Raw genomic sequence first — 14720 nt, forward strand, 5'->3', positions numbered from 1 at the left:
AAAATAATCAATTCCGGATTAACCCAGTAAATACTTTAAAGATTTTGTATGTAACTTTTCATATTAAGATGATATTTTTTTATGTTAATTAAGTTATCTATCCATGTCATCCCCAATATCAATTTATGGATTGTCCAGAATCTACTGATTTAGATAGCTCCGATAGGTGGCTGAGTTTTTCAAGTTGTGAAGAATTTCTATGCTTCAAAATGGCTGCAGTAGTTTTTAGTTTTCTGGTGCAATTGTGTATGAAATGTAGCGAATGATCATCACCATTAGAAAGCATGATCGTCAAACTGAAATAGGTTAAACATGAGAGTCAAACAGAAATGATTCTAGTTCTTCCCGCTGCTTTGAATTTGCTGGAGATGCAGGAGCTTCTAGCCTTAAATAATCATAGAAAATTCCACAAAGTGCATCTCCACCTCTGGCCTGTACTAGAAACATGGAGTTATCTCCATTTAATAATAAAGATGAGGGAATATCAATGCTAAATAGCCGATATAATCCATGAATTCCATGCCGACAAACTGCATTCTCTGCTCCCAAATTCATCACTTGAAAGACCATGTGTTCTTTATCCATATCATTGAGATACACCTGCAAGAATGCTGGAGTTAACATTTTCGAAAATATTTAAGTGTTTTGTGTTTTTTTTTTCCAGTTAACTTCGCAATCTTCACCTGGAGGTCAGAACGGTTTGCTGAGGCGATGGCCAATCTCAGCTTGTAAATCCCATTTTTTATTGAGTTGAGAAGAAATTTAATTGTCCATGTTGATGGAATATACTTATCTGCTACCCTTCTGTCAATGAACAAACATCAGAAAATGCTATTTACTATAAGCTGCAGAGTTTGAAGAGTGGATGTCATTAGTTTTAGAGGTGCAATTGTGAGTTGAACAATGGCCACCAAACCACCATGAAAAAGCATTTTCTTTTATGGTTTATAGAGATAAAAAGAGTCAAGCCTTGTGTCTATTTGTAAAATCTACACTGAATCATGCTGCTGTCAGGAATCATGATTTGAGGTACAATGTTGAAAAGAAGACTCATTCTTCAAGAACTACCATAACATGACTGTGATGATAGGTTTAATAAGAGAAGGAAAAAAACCTGTCTACATGAGCGAAGAACCAATCTTTTTTTGGATCACTGATGCCTATTGTGAAAGTCTGGTCAGATTCAGGATGCACATCTGTGTATCTGTCCCACAATCCATATTGCCTGAACCTGATTTATAGGAGAAAGGATATTGAAAAAGATAAGGTCAGCACAATTCCAAAATGCAAGACCATTTTCAATGTATGTTGACAGATTATCATGACCATAGGGCTTTCTCAGAGATTTAGATCATCAGGTTGAGATAAACGAACTGCTTACTTTTCAGGGCTGTTGACAAATAGCTTGTTCACATACATGGGATTGACATCAGGAACATAGAAACCGATAACTGTACGATCAGGGAAGCCAATTTCCCATATTGTTGGCCCGTCTCTGAGGGGAACATATGTCAAATTTCCAAGTTGTGTTTCTGATCCTGAGGAATTTAGTTATCATAAAACAAGAAAATTGTGCCATCAGGAATTGAGATGCTTTCTTCATATGAGATTTTCTTGTGGTTGAAGTTCTATAATCGACGAATAGGAGTCAAATGAGACTACCTTCAGAGATGGTAACAAGTGTATTGTCTAGGAAGTCACCGATGAAACCAGGAACCCAGCCATGGAATCCATACACCCCAGGAATAACATTCTTGATGGTGAAATTTCCATTTGAATCTGTTTGAACCCAGAATTGATAGTCCTACACGCACATCAATTTGTTCATTTTTCCAGTCTTGAAAGTACTAGAAACTAATGAAATGTGAATCTAAGAAAATAAATTAGAGCTAACCTTGCTTTCTGTTTGCCAGGCTCCTTGAGCTCTTGCAGTTGATAGACCAGCATGTGCATTTTTAGCTGGTATCAGAGACTCGGAAACAAACCTGAGCTTGCATTTTCACGATGATATTAATTGAAGTTCATCCTTTCTGTCTAAAATAAGCTATGCATGCAGCAAATTACCGTACTACTTCATCGAAATTGTAGTCATCATCGTAAAATCCTTACTTTGTTCTGAATGCAAAAACATGCTTCATAAATGGTAGTACACAGCCTCAGTCTCATGTAAATTTACCTTTCTTGGACAAAGAGTCTTCCTGTAGCAGAACCGCGTTCTTTAGCATTAAGGTAGTAAGGCGATGACACAAATTCATATGGCCATGTTGCCTCCTCAAGCAGCCTCTAGAAATGAAAAGAAGATAATAAGCAGATCCTTCAATATGCTTTTGCTATAGAATAGCTACTAAAATTCCACAAGAGGTACAGGGATATTAATCTATTAATTATTGTTTAGGATGAATTGGATTGGTGGTTAATAAAATCCAACCATATGTCGAGTTGTGCACCTGTTTTTTAGCATCAATCCATAAATTGTACGCATCTGAAACATTCGAGGTTGAATTAAGGTACACAAAGAAGGGGCCAAAAACCTTCCTCCATGCCTCACCCTCTTCAAATTGAGCTACTATATCATCTCCGATATAGTGAGTTCCATGAAACATCTGTTGCAGCAAAAGTCCATCAGATTTAAGTTAGCAGTTCAGCAATTGCCAGGTTTGATCTACTTTTCTTGCACATTTTGGCTTCCAAGATGGAAATTATTAATCATTGGGAACTCTCCCACTAACATTCATTACATTGTTTAGCAAAGCTGCATGGTTGTGTAAATATGAGATGTGTTAAGCTGTGATTTCAGAAGGAGAACATACAGCTAGGCAAGTTGGACCAGTATGCACAGTAAGATTTTGCTTAGTAGGACCACCATTTCGAAATTCATGACTAGGGAAGATGACCCAGAATCCAATAACGGGGCCAGAACCAATCCATCCATGGACTCCACCATCTTTATTGTCCATTGAATACTGGTACTTGTCATCAACCTGCATTTTATCACACATTTTGGCAGCTTGATATCAACATAATATCTTGCTGGTGAGGAACGAATAGTCATTCGATCCTAGGGTGTCCTACTTACCTCTCCTTTAAGATCAGGATTAATGGGATTCACCAAAAGAACAGACTCAGGCACAATTAGCTGCTTTCCACTACCTGGAAGTAGATCTTCAGGCATCGGCATTACCCTTTGCTTTTCATCACTGATTGCCATGTAATGAAACCTATTCCAATTTCATAAGAGAGCAAATCAATGCAACAAATACGAAACAATAATTTCAGATTAAAGCCAACAAACCTGCACAAAAATAGGCATTAGCCAGTGAAAAGCATAGGGAACATAGTTTACTTATCGCGTCGCAACTTAAAGACCATCCTTGTCTGAACAAGATCAAAAGCAGGAGATCCTGCCGGACGCTCGTAGATTGCATAGCAGTGGAATCCTGAAACACCACTACTCAATATGTATCTAAAGAATCAAAAAGAAAATTATATTAAAACCAATCCAAGTTCAAGAAAATTAATCTTGAAAGATAAAAAAGAATGCTTAGATGGATAAAAAGACCTTATGTCAATACTGAGAGGCAGTTTGGTGCCTTTATTTGAAGGATCGTAAGTACTCCTAAATGAAATCTCTAACTTGTCATTACTATTATAAATCACACTATATTCAGCTCCATTTACCCTGAAATATACAAGGTGATAAGGATTTTGAATCATTTCAGAGAAAGTATAATTAACAAGAAAATATCATAGCTATTGTTAATTTCCAAGTGATTGTCATACGATTGATATCTGTCCTTTCCTCCTGGCAAGTTCCAGTTCATGTCCCAATATCTGCAAATCATATACTGACAATGTCAAATCTTTAGTTGACTTATCAAGTTACGTTCAAGATTACTGAAACGAGGTCTAGAAGCACTACTTTATGTTCTTCACCTGTGCAAGACTATTAAAAAATGAATTGAAGTGTGAATAACAATGGGAAATTTTTTGAAGGCTACCCTCTATTAGATTCATTTGATTGAAGATCAAGAATGTTATCCATTCCTCCATACTTAATCCCTGTTAAATACCCTTGAGGTTTCAATAGTGTGAGCCTCACCAAATCATTGTCTAGCATCACCTGCACCAAATTAAACACCAATACAATTAGCACCATCAGAGAAAGATGAAGGTGAGTTAAGATTTATGTAACAGTATACTTACGTATGGACCTTGGTTGATCAACCTCACGTTCCCCTTTCCCATTAACCTTCTACTTTCTTTTTGTGACGATCCTTGCTTCTTACGAGTTAGACTGATAATAAACCTAGCTTTGATGATTAATTAAAGTATTAGATTCGTTATTTACTATGATAATTAGTGTATTTCACAATAAAATCAATGTTTATGCTCCTTTATGTCTTGTTAGATTGTCTATGTCTTGAACTATGCAAACTAAGGTTAGCCTTGTTATTATCAGCAAGTTGATTGTTCTTTTATCTTGAAGTCCAATATTAGCTGTATGCTGTTGCTTGACTTCAAGATACATTGTAATATTAGATGGGAACGCCATGCAGTTGTTTCTTGCTTGTTGCAGGGACCGATTGAAGAGAGGATAGGCTGCCTGCTGGCTACTGCCAGACATTTTGTTACATCTAAAGACATGCGCGACGCGGCATGCCAGCATTGACAAGGAAGCAAAGGTTATCAGCCTCATCCGATGCCATCCTCAATGTTGTCGAATTGAGAATTGTTATTTTTTCTTTTGCGCGGAAAATACCGCAATTTAACCCTCTCTGTGTGTTTGTGTCAACTCGAGAAATGAATCTTAAAAAATAAAACCATCAATTAAATTTACTCTCGACATGAGATGTGTATAGATAATTTTAAATTTAAGAAAAAAGTTAGATGAGTCAAACAAGAAATCTAACAAAAAAAAATTATAATTTTTTATCTGATGATCATTATTAGATTAAAAACTGAAATATTTAATCAAAGTGTTCTATAAGCCATGTTTCTTATAAACTTGGTTCCTTAGATCTGGCTAGCTGAGACAGATTCATGTTCAAATTAGGCATAAAATATATTGGTTTAAAATTTTCAAGTTATTTTTAGATTATTTTCTTAATTAAGTTTTGAAATTCTATTTGGTTTGATTTAACTAAATAAAAAGAGATTAACATGATTATTATTATTATTATTATTATTATTATTATTATTATTATTATTTTGTGTTACACACAATATAGTTTTTGAAATATTTTCTTCTAGTCTCAAATATATACATACAGTTAATGATTTCCATACTTTCTGTTCTCAGTTACCTTACATAGCCACTAACCAGAGCTGCCATCAAAGAGAAGGGACTGAACACAGAAGAGAAATAGCTACACAATCATTAGAGAGAGACCCCTTTAGTTTCCTCACAAAGCAGCCTTAAATCCTTGCTTAACAGATCTAACAAACACTTGTCGTCCAAGATTTTTTGCTATAGAGTGTAGAACAAGAGAAAGTTTGCAAGAAACGAGGGAGTGCAGGGCTTCGTGTGCTTCCCTCATTGTCTTCTTCTTTTTTTTTTCGATTATCGTGGGTGTCCAGGCCAGCTTGCGCGTACCTCGACTAATCCCACGGGCCCTGAAGTTAACGACTATGTAAGCCTCCAGTGGCCATCATATGAACAGCTACAGGGTTTGAATCTGAGACCTAAAAGGAAACAAACCCCTTAATCCCAAGCTTTTACCACTAGGCCACCATTTAGATGGTTTCATTGCCTTCTTCTTGTTTCTTGGTAATGATGTCAACTGTGAAGACCCTTATAGATACTTCACTTGGAGAATCACTTATGGTGATATCTACCCTCTGGGTGTTTAGCAACAGGTAAAGTACTGTACTACTAGTTTCTCGTTCTGTTTCCTTTGTAATCTTTTAGTTTCTTTGCTGCTTATTGGATCGGAAAGAACTGTTCTTGATTTTGGGAATGGAAGAGTTTCTCTACCAAGTTTATGAAGTGATGTGGTTAATTTTGTTGAGCTTAATGCTGCAGGGGATCTTGATAAACGGGCAGTTCCCAATTGTTAGTGTTTACAATTACTTAAACATCCATTCCTCATTTCTTGGTGAATTTACTTAGCCAGCAACGTTTATCTCTTTCTTTCCTTTTTTTTTTTTCCATTTTGTTTCTTGATGTTTTCATGGTTCATACTTGAATAAAAAATGTATTAGGTCAAAAATAGATTCAAATCATTTCAAAAAAAAAAAATACGAACTTTCCAAAATATAATTTGGAAACAAATGTGATTTAAAGAATAAAAAAGATTCGGGTCAAAGAATTTTTTAAAAAAAACCTAATTGGTCATTTTTAATCTGAACTACCCAAAAACCCGTAAAAAATTCAGGGAGTCGTCTCTCCAGACCAATTCGCCTAGAAACTAAAAAAGGAGCACAGGATGTGAAGCCTAATAGCCCATCCCAGAGCCCATCTTGACCACAGGTGCAAGTCATGGAAACCGAACCCGGGCAACAGATATAGCCCATCCTGGAGCATAAGGGAAGTAATTGCTGTTTGATATTATATATCTTATGGTAGGATTTTTGGATACTCTTAATTATAAAATTATATATTTTTGTGTGTTTTTATTGGAAAAATATAGATACCATTGCGTGTTACCAAATCTATATTTATTTTATAGTTTGATTAGAAATCTAATAGAGGTAATTTTTTAAAATAATTTTTATTTATAAATTAAAAAATAATAATTTATTTTTAATATCAGCACATAAAAAAATTAAATCCAAACTAAAAACATTTAAAAATATAGTTATGATGAAAAGCTAAATACATCACCTTAGGTCATATTTGACATTGCGTTTCAAAAGTATTTTTGAAAAAAATTAAATTTTTTTTATTTTTTATTTCATTTTAAATTAATATATTTTTAGATTATTTTAATGTATTGATATTAAAAATAATTTTTTAAAAAATAAAAAATATTATTTTAATATATTTTAAAATAAATTAAAGTCAATTTTAATTACACAGCGAAACACGCTCAGTCTAACACTGTCTTTGTTTCTTTTGATGGCTGCTACTCCTTGAAAAACCAACATTTGTTCAGCAGCTTTGATAATGATGGTGTTGATTGAAAAGAAGCTTGATTATTTGTCATAGTCCGCCTATTAATAATAATTAGTTGTCACAATCATTAACATTCAATAAAACATGGAATCCAAGAAGGGATCTATGACACCAAACATTCCTTAAACTCCTTTGTGAAAAGGAAAGGGAACTTTTTTAATATTTTTTTCAAATTAGCATTGCTCTTTCCCCAACTCTCATGAATATATATATATATATATATATATATATATATATATATATATATATATATATTGGCTCTATGACTAGTAGCTAGGTCAATAAACACTTAAGCTCAGTACGTACAATTCCTCTTCCATAATTTGACAATAGGAATACTGATCATGTTTATTCTAGGGGATTAAATATTCTAATTTTTTATTACTTTTAGGTTAGCTCCTTTAATATTTTAATATATCGATTTCTTCACAAAAAAATAATTATACAGGGCTCAATTTTACAAGAATAAAATTTAAGCTTGTTTGGTATTTCTTAGGAGATGAATTGTCTGTTTTTTATTATTCTTTTAAGGAAAATTATTAGCATGGAGGGTAAAATTTACCCTCCAAGCTATATTATTATTATTATTATTATTATTATTATTATTATTATTATTATTATTATTATTATTTTCTCGAGATACAAACCAAATTAATTAAGTTCTTTATTGTTTCTCATGATCATTGTTAAATTATTTTTTCCTTTTCTTTTGCTATTAATATATAATCCTTTAATCTATAAATAGATCAATCATCCTTAAAAATCACCAACTTTTACAGTCTTAAAAATTAGTGCTATAATAATAACTCACTTCATCTTATTTTTTTAAAAAAAATAATGTAAAAACCCCACCAAATTGTTATTTCCTTTGAAAAGATGAAACTGAAAGAAAGGTTTGGCACAAAATCTAGACAAGAATTCTCCAAAATCTTTTTCTATTTTATCATTAATTATGCTTACGAAATCATAAAACACCTGTCCATGCTTGTGGCATCCATCCAAAGAATATTTCCCAATTTGAAACCGTCTTCTGAATTATCCAACCTCTTGTCAGCTTAGTCACATCCCAACATTCATAATTTGTTTCACCATTTGTGTAACAATGAAAAAGAAAAAAAAAAGAAAAAGAAAAAGAAAAACCATTAATTTATGCTTCCCATCATGCCCTCTCTCCACCTCGAGAGAGAAAAAAATATCCCACCATCAATGGTGAAGTTTAAAACCCTATCAAGCTACTATTCTATAAATTAATTCTTGGTATGTGTTTCCTTGAGTTCATGCAAGGCTTAGGTCATGTGCCCATGTTCTTTCACTTTCAAACGTCTGGGTTTTCTAGCTTTGTTTTGTTGTGAAATTTCTTGATGTAACGTTTGGTTTAGGTTATTGGGCGTGGGAATTTGCTCTGGGAATGGTTGCTTGCATGTTTAGTTTGCTATTTTGAGAGGGTTACCTTTTGTTTTATTTGAACGAATATTAAGAAATGATCTCATCAAGAATATTTTTGATTTGCAACTGTACAACCTGCAGCAATAAGAGTGGGAGCTGAGAATAGAGGAGAAAGGGAAGGCGGTAAAAAAAGTTAAGATTTTCAATTAATTACCTTTTGGATACAAGTGTTTTCTCAACTTTTTTTTTCACCCGATGATCATGGAGGCATTCCTTGAACAAAATTATTAACCCAAGTCTCTGAAATTCCTTGCCCAGTTTTTCCTTTCTGTAATCGAAACCCCAGGATGACTAAAATGGCCTAATAAGAAAAAAGCTGCACATAGTGACAAAATTATGCAAATAGTCTCCCTGGTATTTATTCTCTTTTGTATTGCATAGACCAAGCCACTTTTCTCTATCTTTCTTTTTGATGAATCCCAGAGACAATGAAGGTTGAGAGCTCTCCAAATAAAGGGTCTCCATCATCTTCTCTTGACACGGGTGATCATGAGAAACACTGATCAGAGACGATCAGTTGGAGTTAATTTTCGAGAAATAGGCTTGAGATCATCAGCCATAGTTAGGCCTTACGTTCGATCAAAAATGCCTAGGCTTCGCTGGACACCTGATCTTCATCACTGCTTTGTGCATGCAGTTGAAAGGCTCGGTGGAGAGGATCGTAAGTTAGCTCTTAGATTTTGTATATACAAGCACTTCACTTTATTTTATTTTTAATTTATAAATATGATCTTTAGTTTTTTCATGTTTTTTTTTTTATTATGGGGGTTTTGTATAATATTAATCATCATAGGGGCAACTCCAAAGATGGTTCTGCAAATCATGGATGTGGAGGACCTTACCATATCTCACGTAAAGAGCCACCTTCAGGTTGGTTATGATCAAATTTGCTTAGTTTTTTTTTTTTTAAAAAAAAAAACTTTGTTATAACTCTTAATTAAGAGCTTTTAGTAAAAGCTTCGGTATGTTTGTGGCCAGATGTACAGGAGCATGAAGCATGAGCGGATGATCCAAGGTACATAATAAATGTATTAACTATATATTAATGGATCATATTTATGCTTATTTATTCTTTGTAGAGGAGAAAAATTCAAAAGAAATGGCAGTGTTTATCAATGGTATTAATGAGTTTATGTGAAGCTAATGAATATTCATCTTAATTAATTATTTTTCCTAGTTCTGAGAATAATTATATGTACTTTAAATATGTCAGAATGTTATCATCTAAAAGAAGAATTACATTAAAGCTGCAACAGTACGTGATAGACGTTATTCAGTTCCATGCCCAAACACACACTACGTTATTCAGTTCACACACACACCCACTGAAAATAAAATATTTATTTATTGGAGAAATTAGAATCTTCATTGAGTTGAATAGAAGTAGTTGATGATCAATTAGATTTTTATTGTTATTCACTTAATGCAAAAAAAAATTAATTTTAATAAGTTTCTTTAACAATATTATATTATTTATGTGCATTTCTAAATAAAATTCAACAAACTTAAATGAACTCAAATATTTCTTTGTAAAGACATATCCTAAGCGAGTTATCTTTTATAACCTGCCGTAAAATCATAATTAAACCTAATAATTTTAGGCTTATTTCTAATGTTTTTAAGCTGAAAAAACTATTCAAGTTTGAAGCAACTATTTTGAAAAAATACTGATTAAATTTTGATATTTATGGACTGAATAAAATAATAGGCTAATAAAAATAATTTTTTATAGGGGAAAGAATTATGAATACAAACCTAAGCCCAAAATAAATCATCAAAAAATAATTCATTATAACTTAAAAAATTATTTTATAACAAATTCAAATCCAACATGAATCCCAAGAACAATTAGGTGTCTTTTGAGTATAAATTTTATCTTCTCATTTTTTTTAATCCAAGTCGAATAGAGTTTTAAAAAGCTTTTGGGTTTCTCAAAATATTTCAATTAAAAATTATTTTAGATCAAATATTTATTTACCCATAATTTATTTAAATTATACTAATATTCCATGTTAAAAAGCGTATACTATATTGAAGAATAAATTTCAATAAAATTTTAACTTTAAGATGAAGTAGATTTTACTTTTAATTTGAACTCAAATACATCCATTAAAATACCAAATTTTCCCAACATGATTTCCTTGGTGCAGAAGCTGCTATGGAAGCAAAGAAGAATGATAAGGAGCCTAGGATGCATCATTCAAATTATTTCTCACCTACAATGTGCTGCCAGCAGAAACGTTTAAATGGCAAGGGACTGATCAATAACAAGGCACTTCTCTATCAAGGTTGTGGAGCTGTTCATAATCCTGCTAATGGGCTTGCCCTAAAAAATGCTAGCTTGACATCTCAAAGGTTCGTCAATTTCAATCTTTTTCTCCCCAACGTAGTTCTAATAATTATATCAATTAATAATGGTAGTACATTTATTTACAGTCAGGGATCCGAGAATCATGAACACAAAAATTAGATTAATTTGAAGTATGAAATAATAGTAGTAGTCAAAAATCTCACTCATGAGACGTGTTATTCTCTTGCTTTTCTACTCATTACATCTTTTTCTCTGCTATCATGTTGTTTTGTAATGATTTTTTCCTTTTGGTCAGACTTATTGAGAATCAAATACCCATATATATATATATGAGTACTATTTGGGGTATATTTGCAGGAGACAGAAGAAAGGGCAGTGGATTGGAAAGAGAGTGAAAGAACCATTCTTACATGAAGAAATAGCAAGCGAGGAGTGCGAACAGAAACCTGATACTTACATTATCTTCAATGATCTACTCAAGAGCTGCGTTAGAAAAGTAATCTCCCAACTCCTTGTCAAGTATTTATTAATATTTTGTGATATGTTCCAAGCCCTCTCCTAAGAAACTCAATATACATATTGAAATCAATTTCGTAGTACTGAATACGTGCAGTTTATGCTATTTGATATTTCAGGAGACGAATGACCAAGATAAGATGTCAGCAGGAGCCACAGGTTGCAAGAAAAGCCATCAGAGTTTAGAAGAACTGGCTGAGATTGCACAGAGAATAGATGGTGACAGAACGTCTTCATCCCTAAACTCAAATGTTTCCAAGCCCCTTTTGAAGCTTAGCAAAGCAAAGAATAGCTCAGATGTTTCTCTTGAGCTCACTCTTGCTTAAAGTAAGCACATTATGAAGCGCTAATCAACATTTTGGAACCTCTTGAGAAGTCTCTCGACCTGATCATTTTTGTAAGTCCCAGCAGGAACTTGAGGAAATTAATCACCCCAACTTTGTAATTCAAATAGACCCCTGAGAAGTTAGTATATTTGCTAAATAGAGAACAAAAGGAAGGCTGGGGACCTAAAATGTTAAGTCTCTGCATTTGAATGTTCTTCAATGCCAAGTGCTGACGAGCAAATAGCCTGGATGATTAAGTGTTTTTTTTTTTTCCAAATATTAATTACAAGTATGATGGCCATCCCTCTTTAGATTGAATCTTACACATTCGACTACAAACCTCGAGAATTAACTGATAATATTTTTAAGGTGTTTTAATTCGAAATGCTTTTTGAAGTGTGTTAATACTGATAAAACATCAAATTAATTATGTTTTATTTTGTTATATTTTTTTTCTTATAGTTCTAAAATAATTAAGAAAATATTAAAATTTATATATTATCATTTCAAATAAAAAACATTTTAAAAAATACTTTCAATCGTATTATTAAATACATACTTAAATTTCCAGATGTATATGCAATAAATTTAGCAGACAATAAATGGAAAAAGTCAAGAGGTCTTAAATATTTTGTCATGTTATAGAAACGTGGAAAGGAATTATAACTTTTCCTATGCCACACCCAAATTGTCGGCAGTAAAATACTGAACCTATTTATCGGCGATTTATTGCGAATGGGTCATTTTTTGTTCCTATATATAACCACCTCATTCCCTGTACCGAAAAAGATTCTACTGATTGAAAAAAAAAATACTTGGCAATTCTCAAATTAGCCAGCTGGTCATTCCAGTTTTATTTCATTAACAGTTATGCCTACTAGCTGGTCCTGTGCATTAATTAATCAATTAATATTGCTCATCTTTCATTTTATATATATATGGATAATATATTCTTGAAGATTTGCTGATAACTTAACATAAATTCTATGTTAAGATGATTCTCTTACGTTATATTAGAGTTATAAGATAATATATTCATGCAAGTTTCACGTAAAAGCTTCAAAATCAATCGACGAAGTTAAATTGTTTTAGCTCGATCATGGGGCATGATCATTCCGGATGTAAATGATTTCTTCTAATATTATTATCTTCAAAATGATACTTCAGGGAATGTTTTTATTAAACAAATTTCTGGAGAATGCATCAATACGAACGAACATGATGTGATCAATGCATGTGGAAATATGTTTTTCTATAACTTTGGTTCGTCTCTCTTCCTGGTTAGAAGCTGACAAAAAGCATTTCACTTGTGCAGATTATGATTTAGAGATAAGTTCACTTTATATTAGTTTGTGGTCTAATAATATTATTTTGTTTTTTTTGTTTTTGTTTTGTTTTGTTTCTTCTGTAATAACTCAAACGAAATGAATGAATGTTAGTGGTGAATTCTATTGAAAGCTAGCTAGCTAGGTTAATCAATCAAGGATTGATATGGAGAGGTGGCATAGTGTGGGGGCAGTTTTTCACTGAAGGCAGATGGCTCTATTAACTTTATAAGCACGGCGTGTAGATGATTGGATGTGTAGAATTTGCAACATTAATTCTCAACTACACCCTTAATTTCATCAACTAATCATCTCGAAGTTCTACTTCTATATAAATTCTCTACTGGTTTGGTCATTGCATAAGAAAACATCGTCTCAAGCTAGTTAAGCTGTTTCTCCTAATGATGGCTACAAGGCTTATTTTGTCTTTGCTTTTTGCACTTGTTCTTGTCACAGATGCTAGGAAGCTAGCAACGAGCAAGATGGGTGCACTTCATGGGGAAAAGACATCCTACTCTGATTATCTCCCTGGTTATGACTTTGGATCTGGATCTGGTTTTGGTGGTGGAGCTGGTTTGGGTGGTGGAGCTGGAAAGGGAAGGCTTGGTGGTGGGGGAGGGGGTGGGGGAGGAGGAGGGGGAGGAGGGGGAGGTGGTGGAGGTGGTAAAAAAGGTGGAGGGTCTGGCTTCGGCTTTGGAAGTGGATTTGGGTCTGGAAGTGGAGGTGGAGGTGGAGGTGGAGGTGGCGGGGGCGGTGGGGGCGGTGATTCTCAAGGTGGTGGGAAAGGTGGTGGTTACGGTGGTGGATACGGTGGTGGGTTTGGAGGTGCACGGCCTTGACTAACACTCAAATATTATCATCTTGTGTGTGTGCTGCTTATTGACGGGGTCTTGTACGTAGGTTATGGTTTTAATAATAATATGCTAGGGAATGAGCAAAATCTCTCCAACTTAAATAAGGTGATTTCTATTGGGATTTCTTTATCCTACATGATTGATCCTTGAAACCATTGCTTTCCAATGAAATCACTTCAAATGTTGTGGGAATCATCATTTGTGTTTTAATTAATTTATGTTATATTTGTGATTGTATTTTTTTCATTTTCATCGATTATTCATATATGCCGGTTGGTTGATCCCATCTTAGATTACTCTTTATTATATTTTAAATTCTTAATCCATCCATTTTAAAATGCATTTTAAATTTATTAATATATATTATTTTTAGATCTAATTATGAAATTTTGACTTCATTAATATTATCCATAATGTTTTTTCATTAATTTTTTTATCAAATAATTCACTTCTTAACATTTTTTATACCATTCAAAAATCATGATACTTTAACATTTTTTCTTTAACCTTTTCGCACTAGACCAAATACAACCTTAATATATATAAATAACCTGGCTAAAAATATAATAACATTTCATGTGTCACCTTATTAAAATAGAACTTTGAATTTATTATATAATATAAGTTCAAGAAAAAGTTATCATGAGTGAAATGAGTTTTTTAATAAAAATATATAAATATAATTTTTTATTCAATAGTTAAATTGGATTATATATTTTATTAGTTAGATCAATATTTTTAACCATTATTTAGGGTCTATTTGGGAATGCAGTGCAAACTACGTTTCTTTAAATTAAAAAAAATATTTTTTTAAATATTTTTTTAAAT

General features: G+C 32.8%; 3 protein-coding genes across 3 annotated transcripts; 2 read left to right on the plus strand and 1 right to left on the minus strand.

The window, feature by feature from the left end:
* Positions 1-306: 306 nt before the first annotated feature.
* LOC133703570 (rhamnogalacturonate lyase B-like) lies at positions 307-4245 on the minus strand. The gene is made up of 15 exons (XM_062128168.1): positions 4204-4245; positions 3999-4120; positions 3781-3831; positions 3560-3679; positions 3344-3463; positions 3077-3218; positions 2811-2981; positions 2448-2603; positions 2177-2283; positions 1895-1985; positions 1663-1804; positions 1382-1538; positions 1115-1231; positions 684-804; positions 307-600 (listed from the first exon to the last, which is right to left on the minus strand). Exons 1-15 carry the CDS (start codon positions 4243-4245, stop codon positions 307-309), a joined length of 1953 nt encoding a protein of 650 aa, XP_061984152.1.
* A 4804-nt stretch (positions 4246-9049) lies between these two features.
* Positions 9050-11713, plus strand: LOC133703571 (protein PHR1-LIKE 3-like). Its single transcript, XM_062128169.1, has 6 exons — positions 9050-9221; positions 9354-9430; positions 9539-9575; positions 10711-10915; positions 11229-11367; positions 11507-11713. Exons 1-6 carry the CDS (start codon positions 9050-9052, stop codon positions 11711-11713), a joined length of 837 nt encoding a protein of 278 aa, XP_061984153.1.
* A 1729-nt stretch (positions 11714-13442) lies between these two features.
* LOC133703572 (glycine-rich protein 5-like) lies at positions 13443-13877 on the plus strand. The gene has a single exon (XM_062128171.1). The coding sequence runs from the start codon at positions 13443-13445 to the stop codon at positions 13875-13877; it is 435 nt and encodes a 144-aa protein (XP_061984155.1).
* Positions 13878-14720: the final 843 nt, after the last annotated feature.

The sequence above is a fragment of the Populus nigra genome, chromosome 9 (genome assembly GCF_951802175.1).
Source record: "Populus nigra chromosome 9, ddPopNigr1.1, whole genome shotgun sequence".
NCBI classification, from domain to species: domain Eukaryota; kingdom Viridiplantae; phylum Streptophyta; class Magnoliopsida; order Malpighiales; family Salicaceae; genus Populus; species Populus nigra.

Excerpts from the sequence above, each read along its gene's own strand:
- LOC133703570 (XM_062128168.1), bottom strand. The coding sequence starts at position 4,245 with ATGGGAAAGGGGAACGTGAGGTTGATCAACCAAGGTCCATAC. Across the intron at positions 2,982-3,076 it reads ATCCTGATCTTAAAGGAGAG|GTTGATGACAAGTACCAGTA; the intron begins GTAAGTAGGACA and ends GATAAAATGCAG. Across the intron at positions 1,232-1,381 it reads TTTGTCAACAGCCCTGAAAA|GTTCAGGCAATATGGATTGT; the intron begins GTAAGCAGTTCG and ends CCTATAAATCAG.
- LOC133703571 (XM_062128169.1), top strand. The coding sequence starts at position 9,050 with ATGAGAAACACTGATCAGAGACGATCAGTTGGAGTTAATTTTCGAGAA. Across the intron at positions 9,431-9,538 it reads ACGTAAAGAGCCACCTTCAG|ATGTACAGGAGCATGAAGCA; the intron begins GTTGGTTATGAT and ends GTTTGTGGCCAG. Across the intron at positions 9,576-10,710 it reads GCATGAGCGGATGATCCAAG|AAGCTGCTATGGAAGCAAAG; the intron begins GTACATAATAAA and ends TCCTTGGTGCAG.
- LOC133703572 (XM_062128171.1), top strand. The coding sequence starts at position 13,443 with ATGGCTACAAGGCTTATTTTGTCTTTGCTTTTTGCACTTGTTCTTGTC.